This window comes from Mus caroli, unplaced genomic scaffold (genome assembly GCF_978045245.1).
Source record: "Mus caroli unplaced genomic scaffold, Mus_caroli_1 scaffold_4, whole genome shotgun sequence".
NCBI classification, from domain to species: Eukaryota; Metazoa; Chordata; class Mammalia; order Rodentia; family Muridae; genus Mus; species Mus caroli.
The window spans coordinates 117,028,479-117,047,283 of NW_028227259.1; the positions used below are offsets into that span (position 1 = coordinate 117,028,479).

At 48.1% G+C, this 18,805-nt stretch overlaps 1 protein-coding gene across 2 annotated transcripts in view; it reads right to left on the bottom strand.

Moving 5' to 3' along the window:
* Nucleotides 1–6,461: 6,461 nt before the first annotated feature.
* The window catches only part of Grk3 (G protein-coupled receptor kinase 3), a 108,558-nt gene continuing 96,214 nt past the window's right edge, over nucleotides 6,462–18,805 (bottom strand). The window contains exons 18-22 of one of the 2 annotated variants that reach the window (XR_015046981.1): nucleotides 15,776–15,938; nucleotides 14,575–14,711; nucleotides 12,083–12,196; nucleotides 9,081–11,089; nucleotides 6,462–9,040 (exon numbers count right to left, since the gene is read on the bottom strand). Coding sequence is in view for 1 of the 2 variants with exons in the window: in XM_021163545.3 (XP_021019204.1) it covers nucleotides 10,928–11,089; nucleotides 12,083–12,196; nucleotides 14,575–14,711; nucleotides 15,776–15,938 (576 nt within the window). In the remaining variant the exon portion in view is untranslated. Of the gene's footprint in view, nucleotides 11,090–12,082; nucleotides 12,197–14,574; nucleotides 14,712–15,775; nucleotides 15,939–18,805 lie in introns of both variants that reach the window. The other variant, XM_021163545.3, reaches the window with a different exon arrangement.

The window sequence follows — 18,805 nt, forward strand, 5'->3', positions numbered from 1 at the left end:
TGTATGTAGTGTGTGTGTGTTGTGTGTGGTGGTGGAGTATGAATGTGTGTGTGTGTGTGTAGTCTGTGTAGTGTGTGTAGCGTGTGTGTGCCTCAGAGGGAGAAGTGACATCACCTGACTTCTATCATGATGTGCTGTTCTCATTAATGTCGGGACGCATATGTGAGTGCATAGGTATCTGTGTGCACATATTATGTGCATCATATGTATGTGTGCGCACAAGCATGCACAACACATTTAAATAAACAAAGAGTCCCACTCACATATATGCTATGACTTCAGAGGCCAGGATTCTGTGTCACCGCATCAAGGAGGGGAACTGCCTCTCTGAGTCAGACTCACTCAGAGTGGCACATGACCCATGGTAGGGATTCAGCGGGTGTTCGGTGAATGACTGTATAATCCAAAGCACACAGCAAGTGCTCAGTAAGTGTTTACAGAAGGAACTGACTACATGGAATCTGAGCCCTGGCAGGCATCTACAGACCTAGTTTCTTATTAAGCTTTCTCTAGCTGCCTGTCTGTCTGTCCATTGCCAGCCTGTAGTCTCTCTGTAGTCCGCTTGTGGTTCTGTATTTACTGAGCAGAATCATAAATGAGATAAAACAAAAATGTAGAGGAAGAGAAAATAGGAAATCCCCAGAAGGCAATGAGTCTGTAATGAGCTCTGGGCATGGGCACAGGCTTTGAAATGAACCCACTCCTGGTTGTGTGCCTCTGGAAAGTGGCCTCAGGGCTCCCAACTGTGAAATGGGATTCTTACTCCACTGCTGTTGTAGTCTATGGTGGATGCTTAGTGGATGTTTGTTAAATGACTCAACAAATCAAAGTCAGCCTATAAAGGTTCTTCCTACCGTCGGTGCTTCCTGCAGAGAGCGCCACCATGAACTTCTTGGTGGTTGGTAGTGGTTTTGCCCTGTTCCCTGGTGGCCTTGGAGTATTCTCTCATTCCTGACTGGGAGCTAGTCTTGATTAGCTTATCTGGGAAGGAGATGATTTACTTAGCTTCCAGGAAACAATGATCTTTGTGGGAAGTTGAGGCAGAAACTGTGGAGGAAAGCTGTTTGCAGGCTCATGCTTAGCTGGCATTCTTATGCAGCCCAGGTCTACCTGCCTAGGGTTGTTGCTGCCCACAGTGGACTGGGCTTTCCTGAATCAATTAACAATCAAAACAACTCACCACAGATATGCCCAGGAGCCAACCAGACCAGGGGAGATACTCAATCCAGGTTCTCCTGTCAGAAGATTCAAGGCTGTATCCAGTCAACAGCAAAAGCTACCGAGGGTGCTCTCCTCACTCAGCCCACCCTCCCTCTCCTCTCCAGTGTTCTTGCTTTCTCTCCGCTCCTGCCAATCACTGCCCATCAGGTCTTCATCTCCATGGCAGGGCCACAGCTTCTTCTTGGAACTGGCTGAGTCCCATCATGGCCAAGCACTCAGCCCTAGTGATGGCTGTCCTAGTTAGATGGGAGGGAGACTGATGGCACCTGTGTGCTGCCTTATCATCCCTCAAGCAAGAGGATACTGCTGTGGGACTGAACTACACAAAGAAGTTCATAGCCCTGGGCCACTGGCACTCTATTGCTGAGGCATCCCCAAAGAGATGACAGCTGAGACTTTCAATGCCAGTATCCCAAGCCACAGGGTCAATTAAGTCTTCCTATGAAAGAAGATCTGATTGGCCCAGAACAGTGGTCAAGGTCACCCAGGAGGTACCAGGGTGGGTGGTATACACATATCTATTATCTACACCATTGCTTCTGCTCAGTGCCCAGGTGACCATAGATGACCCTGGTAGCCTGACAGGCACGGCACTGTGGAAACTGTGAGCTCACCATGCACTGAAGGGAAAGCACGGAGTTGCCTGTACCTGCCCTACTGTGTCCTGTGACTCTGACCTGTGTGAGAGACTCTGGGCAGGCCCCCTTTGGCCAGTCTAATGGCCACAGGTCCTCCACTTTGGGCTCAGGGTGATGTGGTCTCCAGTAGTCAGGTGCCATGCATATTTTCTGGCCCAGTGATTAGGCCACTGCAACCATGCGGGCTCATACCATCTCAGGGAAGTCAGGTCCCAGGACACTAAACCTAGCCTCAACACTCACTCTAGGAGCCCTGCCTAGTCCTAACCCCAACTTTGCAAAACAAACAAACAAACAAACAAACAAAAAAACATTCTCTAGTAAGCTGGTGGCTTTGCAGGAGTATGGGCTTAGATTATTTTCTAAACCTATTTTATTTAGGGTTCTTGAATGCTTCAACCTCCCTTCTAACCCACCGACTGGAGGTTGAGGAGAAAGAAGGTTTATAGGAAAAGGGCGTTGGGACCTGTTTAGAAGTCGTTCTTAGTGGGTGGTTCAGCTCTTTGTTGGCAGGATGCCAGCATTACAGACTAATAGCAAACTCCAAACACAAATTAGTAGTAGCAGCAGCTCAATCCAGCAGAAACCAAAAATTAGCTGGAATACCACAAGAAGTTCTTTGAAGTGTTTCTCTCTACAAAGTGAAGACCAGTGAAGACCAGCTAAGAAGTTGAGACCAGTGAAGCGTTCCATGGCCAGCAAAGACCAGCAAAGCATCGCACTTGTCCCAAGGCAAGAGCTTCCTCTCACTGTTTGTGGGGTTCCACTTATACTCTTTCCAAACATCACACACCGTCTCAAGCATTGCTCCAGCAAAAACATCCTCTCCTGAGACAGCTTCCAAAACAACATAACAAGGTACAACTGAGTTTCAAAAACAAAAAACAGCCGGGCGGTGGTGGCACACGCCTTTAATCCCAGCACTCGGGAGGCAGAGGCAGACGGATTTCTGAGTTCAAGGCCAGCCTGGTCTACAGAGTGAGTTCCAGGACAGCCAGGACTGTAAAGAGAAACCCTGTCTCAAAAAACCAAAACCAACCAACCAAACAAACAAAACCCAGAAATTTCCACTTCACCAGAGCCCCACCTTGCAGGAAGGGTCCTTTCACTGGTTGGGTTTTGTCAACTTGACACGTGCTAGAGTCATCTAGGAAAAAGGAACCACAATTGAGAAAATGTTCCCTTTAAACTGGCCTATAGACAAGTATATGGGGCATTTTCCTGATTAGTGATTGTTATGGGAGGACCCAGCCCACTGTGGGCTGTGCCATGCCTAGGCAGGTGGTCTTGGATGTATAAAAAAGCAGGCTGAGAAAGCTATGGATATCAAGCCAGTAAACAGGATTCCTCCATAGCCTTTGCTTCAGCTCCTGCATCCAGGTTCCTGCCCTAAGTGATACACTATGATACATCGTGACACACTGTGATACATTGTGATCTGAGAAATAAGCCCTCTCCTTCCCAGCCTGCTTTCAGTCACGATGTTGATCAGCAATAGGAAGCTACTAGGACAGGTGTCCTGGGCATGACACCAGAAACTTAAGCAGAAGGGGTTCTCAAATTGTTCACCATGCAGAGAGGATAAAAGGGTCTATGGACAGACAGTCACAGAAGCACTTTGGAAATTGACAAGAAGAGTGGAAAGCTGAGGGGTTGGAGGCAGGACCAGCCACTCAGGCTGAAATGGGGAAGGCAGGGAAGCCATGTAGAGAGGAGTGAGGTTGCGAGCTGAAGGGACAGCTGCCCCAAGGCTACTATGGGGAAGAGACATCATGCCAACTTCCTGCTTCTCCTACACAAAGGCCACCTGAGCAGACTCCTTTTTGAGCGGGTCCCCAGGCAGTCTCTGAGGAGCCTATTGGTCCAGCCATGTGAGAGGTTCCTGGGTCTCATGAGAGTAACCCATAATGTACACTGGGCAGCTGGAGGAAAGCAAACGGCTCAGGTTACGTGACTGTTGCTGTGGGTGACCGGACCCGCCACAGCTGTGCTTGACATGTGTACATGTTTTCCAGACTTGAACCCCCATGGTGGGGACACCATCCCAAGCGGTGATATCTTACGAAAGCCTCTCCACATTGATCTTCTAGGCTCTAGCCAGCCTGATGAAAACTATCCTCCAGGTGCCATACATGAATTCTCCCATAGTAAAAACAAGTTAGTCCAAGACATCATACACACACACTCACACACACACACACACACACACACACACACACAGAGAGAGAGAGAGAGAGAGAGAGAGAGAGAGAGAGAGAGAGATGGACTCTGTTATTCAAAGTGATATGGGTCCAGGTTATTTAAAGTGACTGGCTGGGGATGAGTTGAGTGTCCTTGGAGGGAAGCCAGTTCCCTTTCGTGTCATTACCTAAGGGCTGATGGGATTTCTGTGGCATTCCAGAGGACTAGGAGCTCTTCAGCTTTCGTCACAGACATGTCAGCTCACACAAGGCAGAGCTTCCTGCCCACAGGACAGCTATACAAACCAGACTAGGGTCTCCTGCCAGCTACTGGCTGAAAAGTTTTAAAGTCAGCACTAAGACACTCCAGTGGTGGCCAGGCCAGTGGTGACTTCCTTTCTTCCCTAATTAGCAAGAGACAGGGCTTTTCCTGTCCAGCTCAAAGACAGGAAATACCTAGCTGACCCCTGACTGTGGATCCTAGCAGCAGAGGCTTGGAGCTCTGGCTTAAAGGGGCGTGCATCAGAAGAGCCACTTAGCACAACTCTGGGGAGCAGGGGCAGTATGCAAGGAAGGAGTTCTCTATCCAGGAAGAGAACCCAAGTCATCTTGTAAGCTGATTGGGGTATGTGCCATGGTTTTCCACATGCAGCAGGCAAGATGAACCTCTTCATATGGGCCTAGACTCCATTTTGAAAGGTTTGGGAGGCTCCAAAACCCTGAAGCCTGGGCAAACAGCTGTACTATGAGACCAACGGAATCAGCAGCCATGCCTGTCTACTCCTTCAGTATCACGGAATCATCCCGTATCAATTTCACCCAAAGTCAGCATCCTTTAAATTGAGTCACCAATACTGTAGCAACTTGGTGCAGTCTTCAATGGCAGACAGGGTCCACATGTCTGATTAGGCATTCTTTATACAGATCCCTGTCCGTTGGGGTTGATATGAGCAATTTTCCAGCATAGAAAACCAGTCAGAGTGCTCCAGAATGGAATGACTGTGGTACCTACCACTCCCAGAGCCAGGGATTGGTGATGTGGACCAATCATAGTATCACACGCAGGGTTGGTGATGATTAATACAGACTGACTGTGATACTCTACCCAGCACCAATGAACAGAGAGTTGGAGCAGCATATGATCACATGTGGGAACTGCTTCAACTGCTCCTGAGATGTTATCAGGGGGCTGTAATGGCTACTGATGGTCGTCAACTTGACTATATCTGGAATGAACTACATTCCAGAATTGGAGGGCTCACCTGTGATCCAGTTCTTGAGGATGAAAGACACACATTTCTGTCTGATCGTTTTTGTTTGTTTGTTTGTTTGGTTGGTTGGTTTGGTTTGGTTTTTCGAGACAGGGTTTCTCTGTATAGCCCTGGATGTCCTGGAGCTCACTCTGTAGACCAGGCTAGCCTCTAACTCAGAAATCCACCTGCCTCTGCCTACCAAGTGCTGAGATTAAAGGCTTGTGCCACCACTGCCCAACTCTGTCCTGGTCTTGGCATGGAGATATTGAGGCATAGTGGCCATGAAAAGCTTAGACCCAGGGAAGATACTACATGTCTTTAATCCCAGGAGACTGAGTTCCAGGTCAGCCTGGGACAAAGTAAGTCCCAGATCCAGGCATGGTGGTATACACCTTTAATCTGGGCCACACCTTTGCTGGAGACCTACATAAGGACATTGAAAGAAGGAAGATTCGCTCTTCTTCACCTGCTTGCACTTACTAGCCAGCACATCTGATGGAACCTACTTCTGCAGAAGCCCAGCTGAAACACCCAGCCTCGTGAGACTGAGCAATTACTGGATTCTTGGACTTTCAATTCACAGCTGACCATTGTTGGCATAAATGGAGCCTAGAGGGTCCCCTTCAAATAAGAAACAGCACCAGTGAGGGTTATTCCTAGGTGTGAGTGTTTGCCACTATGATCCAGTTTTCCAAACTGTTCTGAATAGAAAGGAGTAAGAAGGCACATTTAAATCAGCCTTTTCTCGGAGTAGTTTTAAAACACAGTTTGTCATGGATAAAAGAAAGGGAGAGAGGGCTGAGCTGGCATGGTTACTGGATGTGAAGACCAGTAAGACTGAAGGAGGATAGCATAGATGGAAAATGCCAAGGCTCGCTGAGCAACCCTGGTTCCCACAAGGCCATGCTGGCTAGAGAAAGGTTCTATTTGACCTGCTCACAGGGCCCCCTGGACAAGGCTGGCTTTAAAAACTAGATCAGCATCCTGAATGACGGACTCTGGAGGTCATTCTCCAAAGTGCGTGGGGGTGCAGCACCCTTGATGGCTGTCGAAGTTGTAGAAGAGATCAATTTCCAGCAACCCACCTGCAACGCCTTATGAACCCCACATGCGTGTCTCGGTTGGGGAGTCCACGTCAGGGAAATGAGATGTCAGCCTCAAGCCACTGCTTGTAGGAGCTTGGTTTTATTGTTTCAGCAACACAAAAGGCTGCCATCTCTCTTTAAATAACAAACTATACAGATCACAAGAAGCAGAAATACAGATGGTTTCCATGGGAACGCACATACGGATTCAATAAATAATATAAAATGCTTTTGTGCTAAAATAGAACTCTTGTCTCCTAGTTACAGGTCCATCCATCTCTGTTACCAGAAGCAGCCAGATCTGCTATTACTTAGAACATAGAAAAATATAATTTAATAACAGAACTAAAAAAAAGCCAGTGTTGAATTTATAAACCACATATAATACATATAACCACAGGGCAGGTGAAAATCCAAGGAAATGGAGGGAAAAAAAAATCACAGTTGATAATCAGAATGATGGCTCCACTCCCAAGCTGCTGTCAAAGATGTTTTACATTTAGGGCAAAATAAAAAGGGATGCATAGGCATCTGTCTCCTGGAAGGACTCAGACTATTAGAAGCCGAGACCTAACTCTACGCTATGGATTTGAATTAGCTATAACAACATCTGTCCTTCATGAAAGGCGAACACTTCGAACCAAGTCTCTGCGGCTGCTTTTCAATTGAAGGCCATTTAAAGTGCGTGGTTTCCCATTTTGGGAACATGGCACCTTCAGGTGGCTTGTAGGAGCGTTCACACCTGTGTCAGGAAACAACTCCGTCTGTTAGTTTATTTGTTCCTAAGGCAGGGTTTCCCCCGTAGCCCAGGACGTCCCAGGACTTATCATTCTCCTGTCTCAGTGTCCTGAATCCTGGGGCTGCCAGTCTGAGGTGCTGTGCTGTGTTCTCTCTTATTTGTCTAAGTTGACAAAAGCAACCAACAGAGAAAATGCTAATGTCCACCAAGAATGGAGGAGAAGAGGCTTTGGGCTCATCCTTCTTCATTCCCATAGCAACAAACAAAGGAAAAGAGGCCTGAACCAACCAATGAAGTTAAAGCAAGAGGTCCTATTAACATGAATGTGAGCAACTGAGACTTTCGAGTAAACCTCACTTAGGAAGAGAAAAGTTTGTTTGTTTGTTTGTTTATTTAAATTATGGAAGTTCCAAGTAGAAGTGGAGTCAAACATGTAGGAAGGCTGTGATGCCATTCTGGGGTTCACCGCATCTAAGTTGGGCACGCACCCCTCCACAGCCCATTCATGGACAGTGACTAGGTCACAGCCTCACACTGCCTGAGCGACACAGCCACAGTCTCAGGTGACAGGCTCAGTGTCCGGGGATGTACCACTGATGAGGGACCTTCCTGGGAATGTCCATCGAAGAATACACGGGGGCACCTTCATGACGGGGGCAACTTGGCCTCAGGAAGGAAGCAAGCAAGTCTTGCAAAAATCCTTGGGGGATTCTGAGGGCGTGTCCCTTGAGCTCCCCTCATTCCCTCCCCTCATGCCAAGTGTGTGGCTTCCATCAGCCAACCAAGCCTTCTCCCTCTGTCCTTACCCTACCACTGAAACAGTGAGTTCTTGTACCGAGTTGCTCTGCCTCTCTGTCACGCTGACCACTGGTGAACAATCCTGGCTTAGGGGGCCTCAGAACAGCTGCTTCTCACAGACACATAGCCAAGGTCAAGGCGGCCACTAGAGCTAAATCTTATTAGTTGGCTAACAGTCTGCTGCCCAATGTCCACCCCCTCTGGGGATTAAACCCAGAACCTTGGAGATGTAAGGCAAGACCTTGGCCCAGAGCTACTGCCATAGCCCTTGGTGTTCTGGAGGCAGAGACTTGCTATGTAGGCCAGGCTAGCCTCAAACGCATAAGCCTCCTGCCTCTGCCAATCAAGGCTGGGCTTGTGAACCTGCAGTGTCTTTCCCCTGTAGGCCACCATCCATCCTTCACTGCTGGTTTTACATGGACAGTCTGTAATGTCAGCCAATAGGCCTTTCAATGTGCACACTCGAGTATCAGTAGCAAGACAGGTTCCTCTGTCAATCACTACAGTGTGACAATTTCCACAGGCTTTGTTTAAAAAACACACACACACACATTTAATTATGACCCAGAGGAAAAGTAGGGAGCCCCAAGGACAAGAGGGTACTTTAGATTAAAATAAATAATAAACAAACTGGGGCTTGCCAAAGGTTTTAATTTGGTGTGTGTCACATAGCGGCTCTAAAATTATCTGATATTCTTGGACTTTGTGCATTGATTCTTGCCTTATGAAACCACGCCTACGTAGAGTATAGCTGTGTAAAAACGGCAATACGTGGAACATCCTCCATCATGTTAAGTGCTCCAGGCCAGAAATCCAAGTCACTAGTATGCATGGCTCGTCCTGTTAATAGTCTGAGTACAAGAGGCATCTAGGGACTTGCCTGCATGATGGGAACTCTCAAACAGCCGTGTATCATCAACCCATCTGGCTCCTCCTCCCACCCTATGGATCCAGGACACACCCTAGCCATATGCCAGGGTAGAAAGATGGTCTTTAAGATGGCGCTAGCAGATTCATCACCAGCCCATACGAATCTTTAGGACTATGCCAGAGGCCATCTGCACTCTCTCTCGTTCCTGTCCCCGAGGGAAATGGGGTTGAGGGCAGGAGACCCCACCATACACACCTACACACACCTACACACACCTACACACACCTACACACACCTACACACACTTCTTTTTCTAAAAGGAAAGGGGCCTTAAAATTAACTTGGCCAATAACAACACATGACATCTGTGCCAGTCTGGCGTGATTTAGTGCAGGTGCAGGATCCCACGATCCTATGCCATCTTGAAAGACTTTGGTATAGCTATAACCCCGATAAGAGACTGTTACAGCTAGCCCAGCACCTGCTAGGGTCAAGCTCCCTCCCAATGTGGAAGGGGTGGGGGGAGGTCTCTATATGCGCTAAAGAGGCCAGAGATAGAGCTCCTACCCCTCCCTGCAGGTCTGACTGAGCATGTGTGAGCTGTCCATACTAACCATGCCTACACAGTAACCACAACGCTTAAGTGTGTGTGTGTGTGTGTGTGTGTGTGTGTGTGTGAGTAGTAGTAGTAGTAGTAGTAGTAGTAGTAGTAGTAGTAGTAGAATCTGAATATTAGTCTTTTAAGCAAGCAAGGTGTCCCTGCCAGGTGATGCCACATTCCCACCCTGGAGGCAGTGAACAGCGGCCCTGTGTGTGATCGTGAACCCAGAATGCATGTGCGGTGAGGCAGGCCCTGAGTCTCACAGGTCCCTCATGCACCTGCCGAGTAATGGACCCTCTCAGTAAATTATCTTCCAAACTCTCAAAAGGTAATTGCAATTAAAAAAAAACATAGATATCAATAAATAAACACCTCATTTTCCCCAGCACAAGAACATAATACACACTGGGGACTGTCAGGAAGATCCAGGACAGAACACGAAGAATTCTGCTGTCAGGTTATATGCTCGGGAGTTCGTCTAGAGACCCAGTAACACTACCAGACCGCCCCTGCCCCCAAGGCCTCAGGAATAGGACAAGTCCACCGAGACCTTGCAGGAATTCTCATTGTGGTGACATGGGGCCAGGCAGCAGCAGAGAAAACCACCTTTAAGGGGAAGGGGGCTGGGCAAACTGCTGCCCCCGTCAGAATAACCCAGCGCACAGTGCATTAGTGACAGAGGGTGTGGGGCATGCCAGGGCGCACAGGGGACTGACCACTGGACATTGTCACCCACCAGTGTGAGATCATTATAAGCTATACTGAAAGACAAGGCAGCAACTCTTGTCTATCTTGGCCACATCCTCAGATGCTCCCCAGGTCAAACCGGGGGATCAGGAGGACTCTGTCAGAGACCTAACCATCGATGGTGACCCCAAGTTTATGCACGCCATGCGTTGGGGACACTGTCTGGTGAGTTACCTAGATCCTGCTGGAAGTCTGTGCCCACCAGAAATGGCTGTGATGGATGCTGCGAAGTTTCCTCGAGGGGCCATCCTACCTCTTCCCTCTGACTGGCATCTCTGGAAAGAAGTCATCAGAGGAAGGAAGTGCACATGATGCTCAGGGTTACCTCATCGCCTCGGGGACAGCAAGGAGTCAGCCCTGACCTACAGAGACCCTCCTCCAGTGTCTGGAGCCTCAACCCCTACACCTCAGGCAGGCACTCGGTTACAGCAATGCCTAGAACAGGCCACCATAGTCCCAGAGACTGTGCTTCCACCCAAGATATGCTCCCTGCCAGACATAAAAGCTTGAGAAGTAAGGACCATTTTACGTTCTGGGTCCCTGGATACCAAAGTGAGAGAGTTGCACAGCAGAATGCCTCTGCTTCTTCAGTAATTTCGAGTGTGGATAGGACAGCCCCGAGGATGTCCCAGCTCCCAGAGGGCTGCCCTGGTGTCATGAGCCTCCTCGGCCTGGAGCAGCCCCGTCAGTGCTCAGAAACACTGTGTCTTAGCCCCACACGGTTCCCCGTGGCTTTGTTCCACTCCTGGGCTGAAGAGCTGGGGCCCCTCCTTCAGGCCCCACTGCTCTGTGGTTCAGAGGCCGCTGCTATTTCTGTGACACAGTGGTGGCTTGGAGAACTCCAAGATGGCGGCCCGTGGTTTGTTGAGGAATTTGGGGGCGCGGCGCAGCAGTCTCTGGGCCTCATTGAAGGCACAGGTCAGCTCCTTCAGCCACTGTGCAAACTCGGGGTCACTCTGCATGGAGATGTAGGTGAGAATTGGAATGTGTCTACTCATCTGCCAACAGGATCTACAAATGGAGCCTGACACTGGACACATGCTACCTGCAGGGAATGAAGCCTGACCCCTCCCTACCTTCAAGTCCCCAGGAACCTGGTGAGACAAGGAAAGCCAGCAGTGAGCTCTTCCTGTGGGCTTCCTGCACACAGTATCTACTGCCTTAATCTAGTTGGGGATTTTTCTGTGGGTCCTAAAACCACAGCCTATAGAATAAAAGTTGGGGGAGGGGACCTGATACTTTAAAAATGACTGATCACAGGTCTAAAATAATTTACAGTTACTTAAGGAGGGTCTAAGGGAGTTTACAGTTACTTAAGGAGGGTGTCAGCCCAGGGGAAGCTGAGCCAGGAGAGACCAGAGTTCCCAGCCATCCTGAGTCCACAGTAAGACTCTATATTAACAACAGGCTAAAAGGCAACCTTGTTCTACGGGCTTCTCTGAAAGCCTCTGATCTGAAAACACGCCTCAGTACACCGGGGCTGTCCAGTGATGAAACTCAAAGAGTAGAACAAAGACAGCACCCCTGGAAAAGCCCTTTTGGAATCCCAAAGATAAGAGAGTTATGTTATCGGTTAAGATCAGGCTCCAGGTCCTCCCCCACCCCCACCCCCGCCCCCCATCCCAATCTCCAGACTCAATCACCAACTCATTGCACTTCCTCCTCTGCTAGCATTTTGATGTGACTTAATTTACCTGAAACTTCACACTCCTAAATCTGTGAGAGACAAGGGGAACCTGGGGACAATGGCCAGAGCCATTGTTTCCATTCCAGAGGGATGTCAATAAAAACTTACCTTATGTAATCCTGCAGAGACTCGATGTACCAGAGTGGGGGAGAGGGGTACCCTCTCAGAAGTGGAGGGGTGAAAGGATGTGGGGAGGAACCCTGTGAAGGGGATGGGGGGCAGCATTTGGGATGTAAATTAATTAAAAAAAAAAAACTCTTACCTCACATTGCAAGACAAATTGCTTCCCTCCCTTTATCCTGAGTAAGATGCACTTTCTGTCTTTAATCTGGGTCTCCTCCACAGACATGATCTGTTCCATGGTCAGTAGACTTTGCTAAATGCAAATAGTTAACGATTACTTTGGTATTTGGTGATCTCTTGGGATAAATCAAAGAGTGCGTTTTCAAAAGCAAAGGGCATTACTTTCTCTTTCTTGGCTGATCATCTAGAAATAAGGAGAATGGTCACAGTGACATAAACAACAACAAAAAAAGTTCAAACTGAAACACCAGGAAAGCCATGCTTATGTGAGGGTCCATGGCCCAGCACTGTGGATGGCAGTGGTGGTCTGTGAGGGCCTATGGGCACGCTTTGTGGATAAGTGTCAGTCTGGGTATCCGTGACAGGACCACATCCCATGTCACAGGAGCATCTGCCACTGTCCAGCCATTATCAGAACAGTGAGCATGGTAGGTGACAGCTGGGACGGGGAGATGGGCCAAGACATTATAGCTATCTTGATTGGTGTCCAAAAGACCTAAATGCAAGTGGCGTTCTTATAGGATCCTCACAGGAGATCTAGTGTGACGGTTTCGGCAGGAGGCCACCACACAGTGACTTCCTCATCTGGGGTGTTGTTTGTTTGTTTATATTTCAGATAAATTCTACAAAAATCTGGAGTGAATAAGCATGAGAACCTCCCATGCTTTCTATGCCTCTGTTCATTCTGACAGATCTACCTCAGGGACTGCCCAGCTTCACACAGAACACTGAATGGAGCAAGAGAGGGGGAGACAAAGAGAGACAGAGGCAGAGAGACAAAAACAGACATAGATGCAGAGAGAGACAGAGACAAAGACAGAGAGACAGAAACAGACAAAGAGAGAGACAGAGACAGATAGAGACAAACAGGCAAAGGCAGAGAGAGACAGGGACAGAGAGACAGACAGAAAGACAGAGAGATAGCATACAGAGACAGTGAGAAAGCACAGAGAGACAGAAAGGGAAAGAGAGAGAGAGAGAGAGAGAGAGAGAGAGAGAGAGAGAGAGAAAGACTGAGACTCCTTTACAGCTCAGACAGTTTGTTGTGCCCTCCTCCGTGAGGCTTGTAAGAAGACTGTCTGACCAGGCTCCAGGAAAACACCTCAACACCCGCCAGCACAGAGCTGCATCTTGGGGCACCCATAAGACACCCGACTTGGGCTGGTGAGATGGCTCAGTGGGTAAGAGCACCCGACTGCTCTTCCGAAGGTCCAGAGTTCAAATCCCAGCAACCACATGGTGGCTCACAACCATCCGCAACGAGATCTGGCGCCCTCTTCTGGAGTGTCTGAAGACAGCTACAGTGTACTTACATATAATAAATAAATCTTTAAAAAAAAAAAAAAAGACACCTGACTTGAGTGCGTCAAGTCTTACCGACTTTAATTTCAAAGGGCCTCCTGGCACAGCACCGAGGTGACCACAGGCCATTGCCACCATTCATAATTACCCTAGACGTCACCAGCAGTTATCAAAAACCATGGCTCTGAGTCAGGATAAAGGAGTTGAGCTTGGCCTCATGGACTCCGGACTCTCCGGCATTGCTGAGCCTCAGTCCTGCCTCCTAATACACAAAACCATGTCCTGACCCTGGGACGAAACCAAGCCTGCACTCCCAGAGCTGAGCCCTGTCCTGCCTTCCTGCACCGTCCTCCCAGGGGACTCCTCCTCAGGCCTCTCACTTGGTGGGTGTTTAATAAAACAGGTGACTTGTCCCTTTGCTAACGGTAACTAGTAACTCTTTGCTACTAAGTAACTAGTAACTGGAGAAAGGCTCTGAGGTACTGTGAAATTTGCCTACAGATTCCCAGCAGGGTGCAGACAGCATGGGTTGCCTTACTATCCCAGCCACTCCTGTGTAAAGCCCACTGGTAACACTTGGTGCAATCTGACCTGGGGAGAGACCTAGCGAGCACAGGCTGACCTGAGTCAGTCAGCATCCCTCCCCACCCACAGTGAGCTGGCTGTGCCCTTGGTTGCCCTGGATTCCTCTCAGAAAATCCAGAGTTGGATGCTGGAAACCACTAACCAGTGAGTTTGTTTACAGCCCCTAGCCTTGGGTAAGCTTGCAGTAATCACGGGAGCTCTGAGGTTTTCTGTGTCTCCAGCTTCATAGGCAGGAAACTGAGGCCTGGAGAGGCACCTTGGGGTGTCCTCAGTCCTGAGAGCAATGAGCTGGGATGGCCCTCTTCCTGCTTTGCTCTTCTCCCAGCCCACCCATTCCCCCCCACCTCCAGCCTTCATTTGCCCCCACCCCCACCCCCAAGGCTGCTGGACTTGGACTCAGTCTTTCAGATGACACCTGCATCTTATTCCAAGAAGGGACTCCACTTGGACACTTAAAAGTTACTTGGACGAGAGCAACCCTTGTTTTCTGTGACACTAAGAGGCATTGGATATAAAGCAGTATGTTGTACCCCAAGGCTGCGCAGGGCCCACCACGGGACTCACCCGAGACTCGCCCTCTCCTCTCCACTCCAGTCTGTTGGGGAACAGGTAAAAATAGCGTCTTTGCCACTGTGTGAGAAAGGGGTTCCCCAGCTTCAGCATGTACCCGTGCATGATGCAGTCCTTCCCCATGGCATAATCTGAGGGTAAAGACACAATGTTACCCTAGCACTGCTAAAACAGGCTCTGGGGCTGGAGAACCTGCACAGGGCTCTACAAAGTAACTCATCGGAATACCATGATCTCGGGTTTTGGACACACAGGAGCTGGGAGCCCAGAAGGTCCCAGGCTCTTGGCATTGAACCCACAGTACCTACTGAGAACTCTGACAGGGCAAAGGTTTGCTCCCAACTCATCTTTTTTTTTTTTAAACCTGTATATATAATAATGACTACAAAATAATAGAGACTGTTTAATTGTGAAATCTCTCCAAAGTCCCACTGCCACTGGAGGGGCCTTTCCCTTAATCCACTTTCATCCTGTGAGTCGTTTTCTGAAGCCAGGCCTTTTCTCTCTCCAAGGTTAAGGTGGCAGCCACAGAAGACTCATCCTCAGTCCACTGAAGTGCCTCAGACCCATGCAGGGCACTGACTGCGGCTCTAAGTTGGTGCATTATTTAAGGAAAACTGGGGATGTTTCAAAACATTCCCCAGAGCCTTGGCAGTTGTGTTAAAATCACTCACTCATCCATCAGTGTGCCCACGATGCCACGGGGGCTAGGCATGAGGCTTATGCTTTGTGGGTGCCAGGAATAACAAATGAAAAGAGATAAACTCCACCCTTGGGAGCTTACTCTCTGAAGAGAGTCCGATCACCCTCAAAAGGTTGACACTCCTATGTCCCCCGAGATGGGGAGAAAGCAAGCTCTGAGACAGAGGAGACAGGCAAGGATTGGAGTCTACAGAGCTGCCCTTCTGACACAGGCTTGCATTTCTGAGCAGACTTAAAATGCATTTTCGAGGTACACTCCTGTCACAGAGACTTTCGGAATCTCCAAGGGCCTGTGCATGACTCTGAGATGCTCCATCTCCCAGGACTGAATTTTCAAGCCTGCTTCCCAAAGTTCCAGGGGTGGGGGTACTCCAGAACTGAGACAGCACTGTCTCCCCTCAGTGGGCACCTCCATCCACCTGGTGACTCCAATCCACGTAAAACCCAAGTCGGGTGTGCTCTTTCCTCTAATGATGGCAAGCGGTTTGTTTACCTTCCTCTTGACCAAGTTGCTTATTTTTAGCCTTCTTCCTGGCCTCGATTTTATCAGTATCAGCATTGACGGCGTCGTAGATGGTCTCCACCACTTCTTGCTGCCAGCGCTCAGAGATCACCAGCGGGAAGTTCTTATAGAGGTCCTGGTCGCAGTCCAACAGCTGGGTGTGTAAGGAAAGAAGAGGCTGTGCTCCATCACCTTCCCAGATGCAGAGCAGCCAGCATCATGGCCGTGGGACCCCACCATGACCACATTCAGGGAGGGCTTCACCATGGCTCCCAGCCATGCGCCCTTGGCCTGGCCATCAATAGCATCAGGTATTTTTTGCCAAAGAAAATGAACATATGTTGATATTTTTAAAATTATTTTTTAAAAAAATTTTGTTTGTATGTGCATGTGGTACATCTATTCCTGTGTATGTAAATGTGTATGAAGTATATACGTGTATGTGCATATATATGTATGTGTGTATGTGCATGAGAATTGTATGTGTGGGCATGAATGTGTGTGTGTGTGTGTATATGTGTGAGAATGTGTGTATGAAATATATATGTATATGTATGTGCATGTGAGTGTATTATGTATGTGCATGTGTACATGTGCGTGAGAATGTGTTTATGTGTGCATGCACATGTGTGTGTATGTGTGTATATGTGTGAGAATGTGTGTATGCAATATATATTATGTGTGTGCATGTATGTGTGCAAGTGTGTGCATGTACAAGTGTGTGCATGTCCATGTGTGTGCATGTGAGTATATTGTGTACGTGTAAGAATGTGTGTATATGTGCATGCACATGAGTGTGTGTGTGTGTGTGTGTGTAGGCCAGAGGTTGGTATTGGTGTCTTCCATATTTATTTACTTATTTGTATGTAGAGAACAGAGTCTCTCACTAAATCTGGGTGAGTAGCTACTGTGTAAACCAGCTGATTAGCAAGACCCAGGCTTCCTCTTGTCTCCGCCTCCTCCTCACTCCCCAGAGCTGGGTTGTGAGTGTGTGCCACCACACCAAAGTCTTATACATGTGCCACAGCTCTGAACTCAGATGCTCATGCACACCAAGCACTTTACTGACTGCGTATCTTCCCAGCCTCACATACTGGGTTTGCTTTTCAGTTGTGGGTGCTGTATTTGTAAAAGTGGGGACATGGGTCTACATAGCGTTTAGAATCTGATAAAAGAGAAAAGCCAGACTGGCTGACCAGCCTCCCTCAAACAATCTGAAAAGGGGGGAAAGCTTGCTGCAGGATGGGTCTGCCAGTATCTCACAAAGACTCATTCATCCACCACCATGAATGAGTGTTTAAATACAAGTGTCATGGAGTGCAGGCACCGGGCCTCTGAGAGCTGCAGTCACTCAAATGTCTCTGTCCCACCCTCTGAGGTAGGCTTCACCAGGAAGCCAGGAGAATGAGGTGACTTTGCTCAAACCTGGGTAGTGGGAGCTGCACCTGTTGGAGCAACCTCTCTGTGACCAGTCCTCCTCTTGCCTCTGGGAGACAGAAGAGTGACCGGGACAGCAGCAGGTGAGCTGTTTAGAAGGCAAAGGGGAGGCTGAGCCCTTGAAGGGAGCAGAACTCACCCCACATCCATTCAAATGTCCAAATTAAGCCCAGACTGGAGGTCCTCAGTTGTTCTGAGTGTGACAAAAGGCATGCATATTTATGTGTGTGCACATGCAAATGTGTGTGCATCCATGTATACCTGTTTGTGTGTGCATGCATGTATGTATACATGTGCCTATGTATATTTGTGTGTGCATGTATACATGTTTATGGGAATACAAGTATGTGTGTGTATACCTGTTTGTGTGTACATGCATGTATTTATACACGTGCATGTGTATATTTGTGTGTGTGCGTGTATACATGTTTATGGAAAAACATGTATATGTACATATATGTATGTATACATGTTTGTGTGTGCATGCACGTATGTGTACACATGCATGTGTATATTTGTGTGTGTGTGTCCATGTATACATGTTTATGGAAACACATGTACGTGTGTGTGTATATATATAGATAGATATAGATATAGATATAGATATCTGTTTGTGTATGTACATGCATGTATGTACACACGTGCCTGTGTATATTTGTATGTGTGTGCATGTATACATGTTTATGAGAACACATGTGTATATACATATATATGTGTGTGTATATACATATGTATATACATATATGTATATATATATGCACACATCTGTTTGTGTGTTCATGCATGTATGTGTGCTTGGCTGTGTATATGTTTGTGTGTATGTATGTGCAGAGCCTAGGAGGTCCCTGGCCAGAATGGACACACACTCTGCATTCCTAAAACCACCACCACTGTTTACAGAAACATGACCTTGCCTCCTGGAATTTTTGAAAGTTCATGTGTGTACTTTGCCCAGTCAGTTAATAATGAACTAGACCAGCAGGGCAGGGCAACCTGTGATTGAAGCAAGGATGGATTTCTCATTCAAGGCCCAGCCTGGGCTACATGCCAAGTTTAATGCCCGCTTGGAATATATATCAGAAACTCATCTCAAATAAAAAAATAAAAAAAAACCTGAGGAAGAAATAAATTAGGAGAGGGGAATTTATGTTGCTATGAGATCATGAAAAATTTCTTTTTAAGAAGAAAAAAAAAAAACCAACCAAAAATGAACAACCACATCTTTCCAGCTGTTTTAAACCATTAAGTACGGAGGAGTTCTTTCCAGCTCCCTCCCTGACCATGGCCCTGTCGTCCCTACTTCATGCTGGCCACAGAGGCTGTCACCCCACCCCTCTCTGCCCCCAACCACAATGCTCTTTCCAAAGCCACAGTATAGAAGATCCTAGCTGGTTAAGCCCTGACTGTATGCCTGGGGATTTAACCACCATCTATAACACAGGTCGGGAGATCGAGGCTCACACTCATCAACTGCGAAGCATCATCTTAGAGCCCAGTCTTGCCCCTAGTGCCTTTGACAGGCAGCCTTGCGTCTGATGGGAAAAACGTTTGGGTGCATCTGGAAGTGGACTGACCTTACGGCAG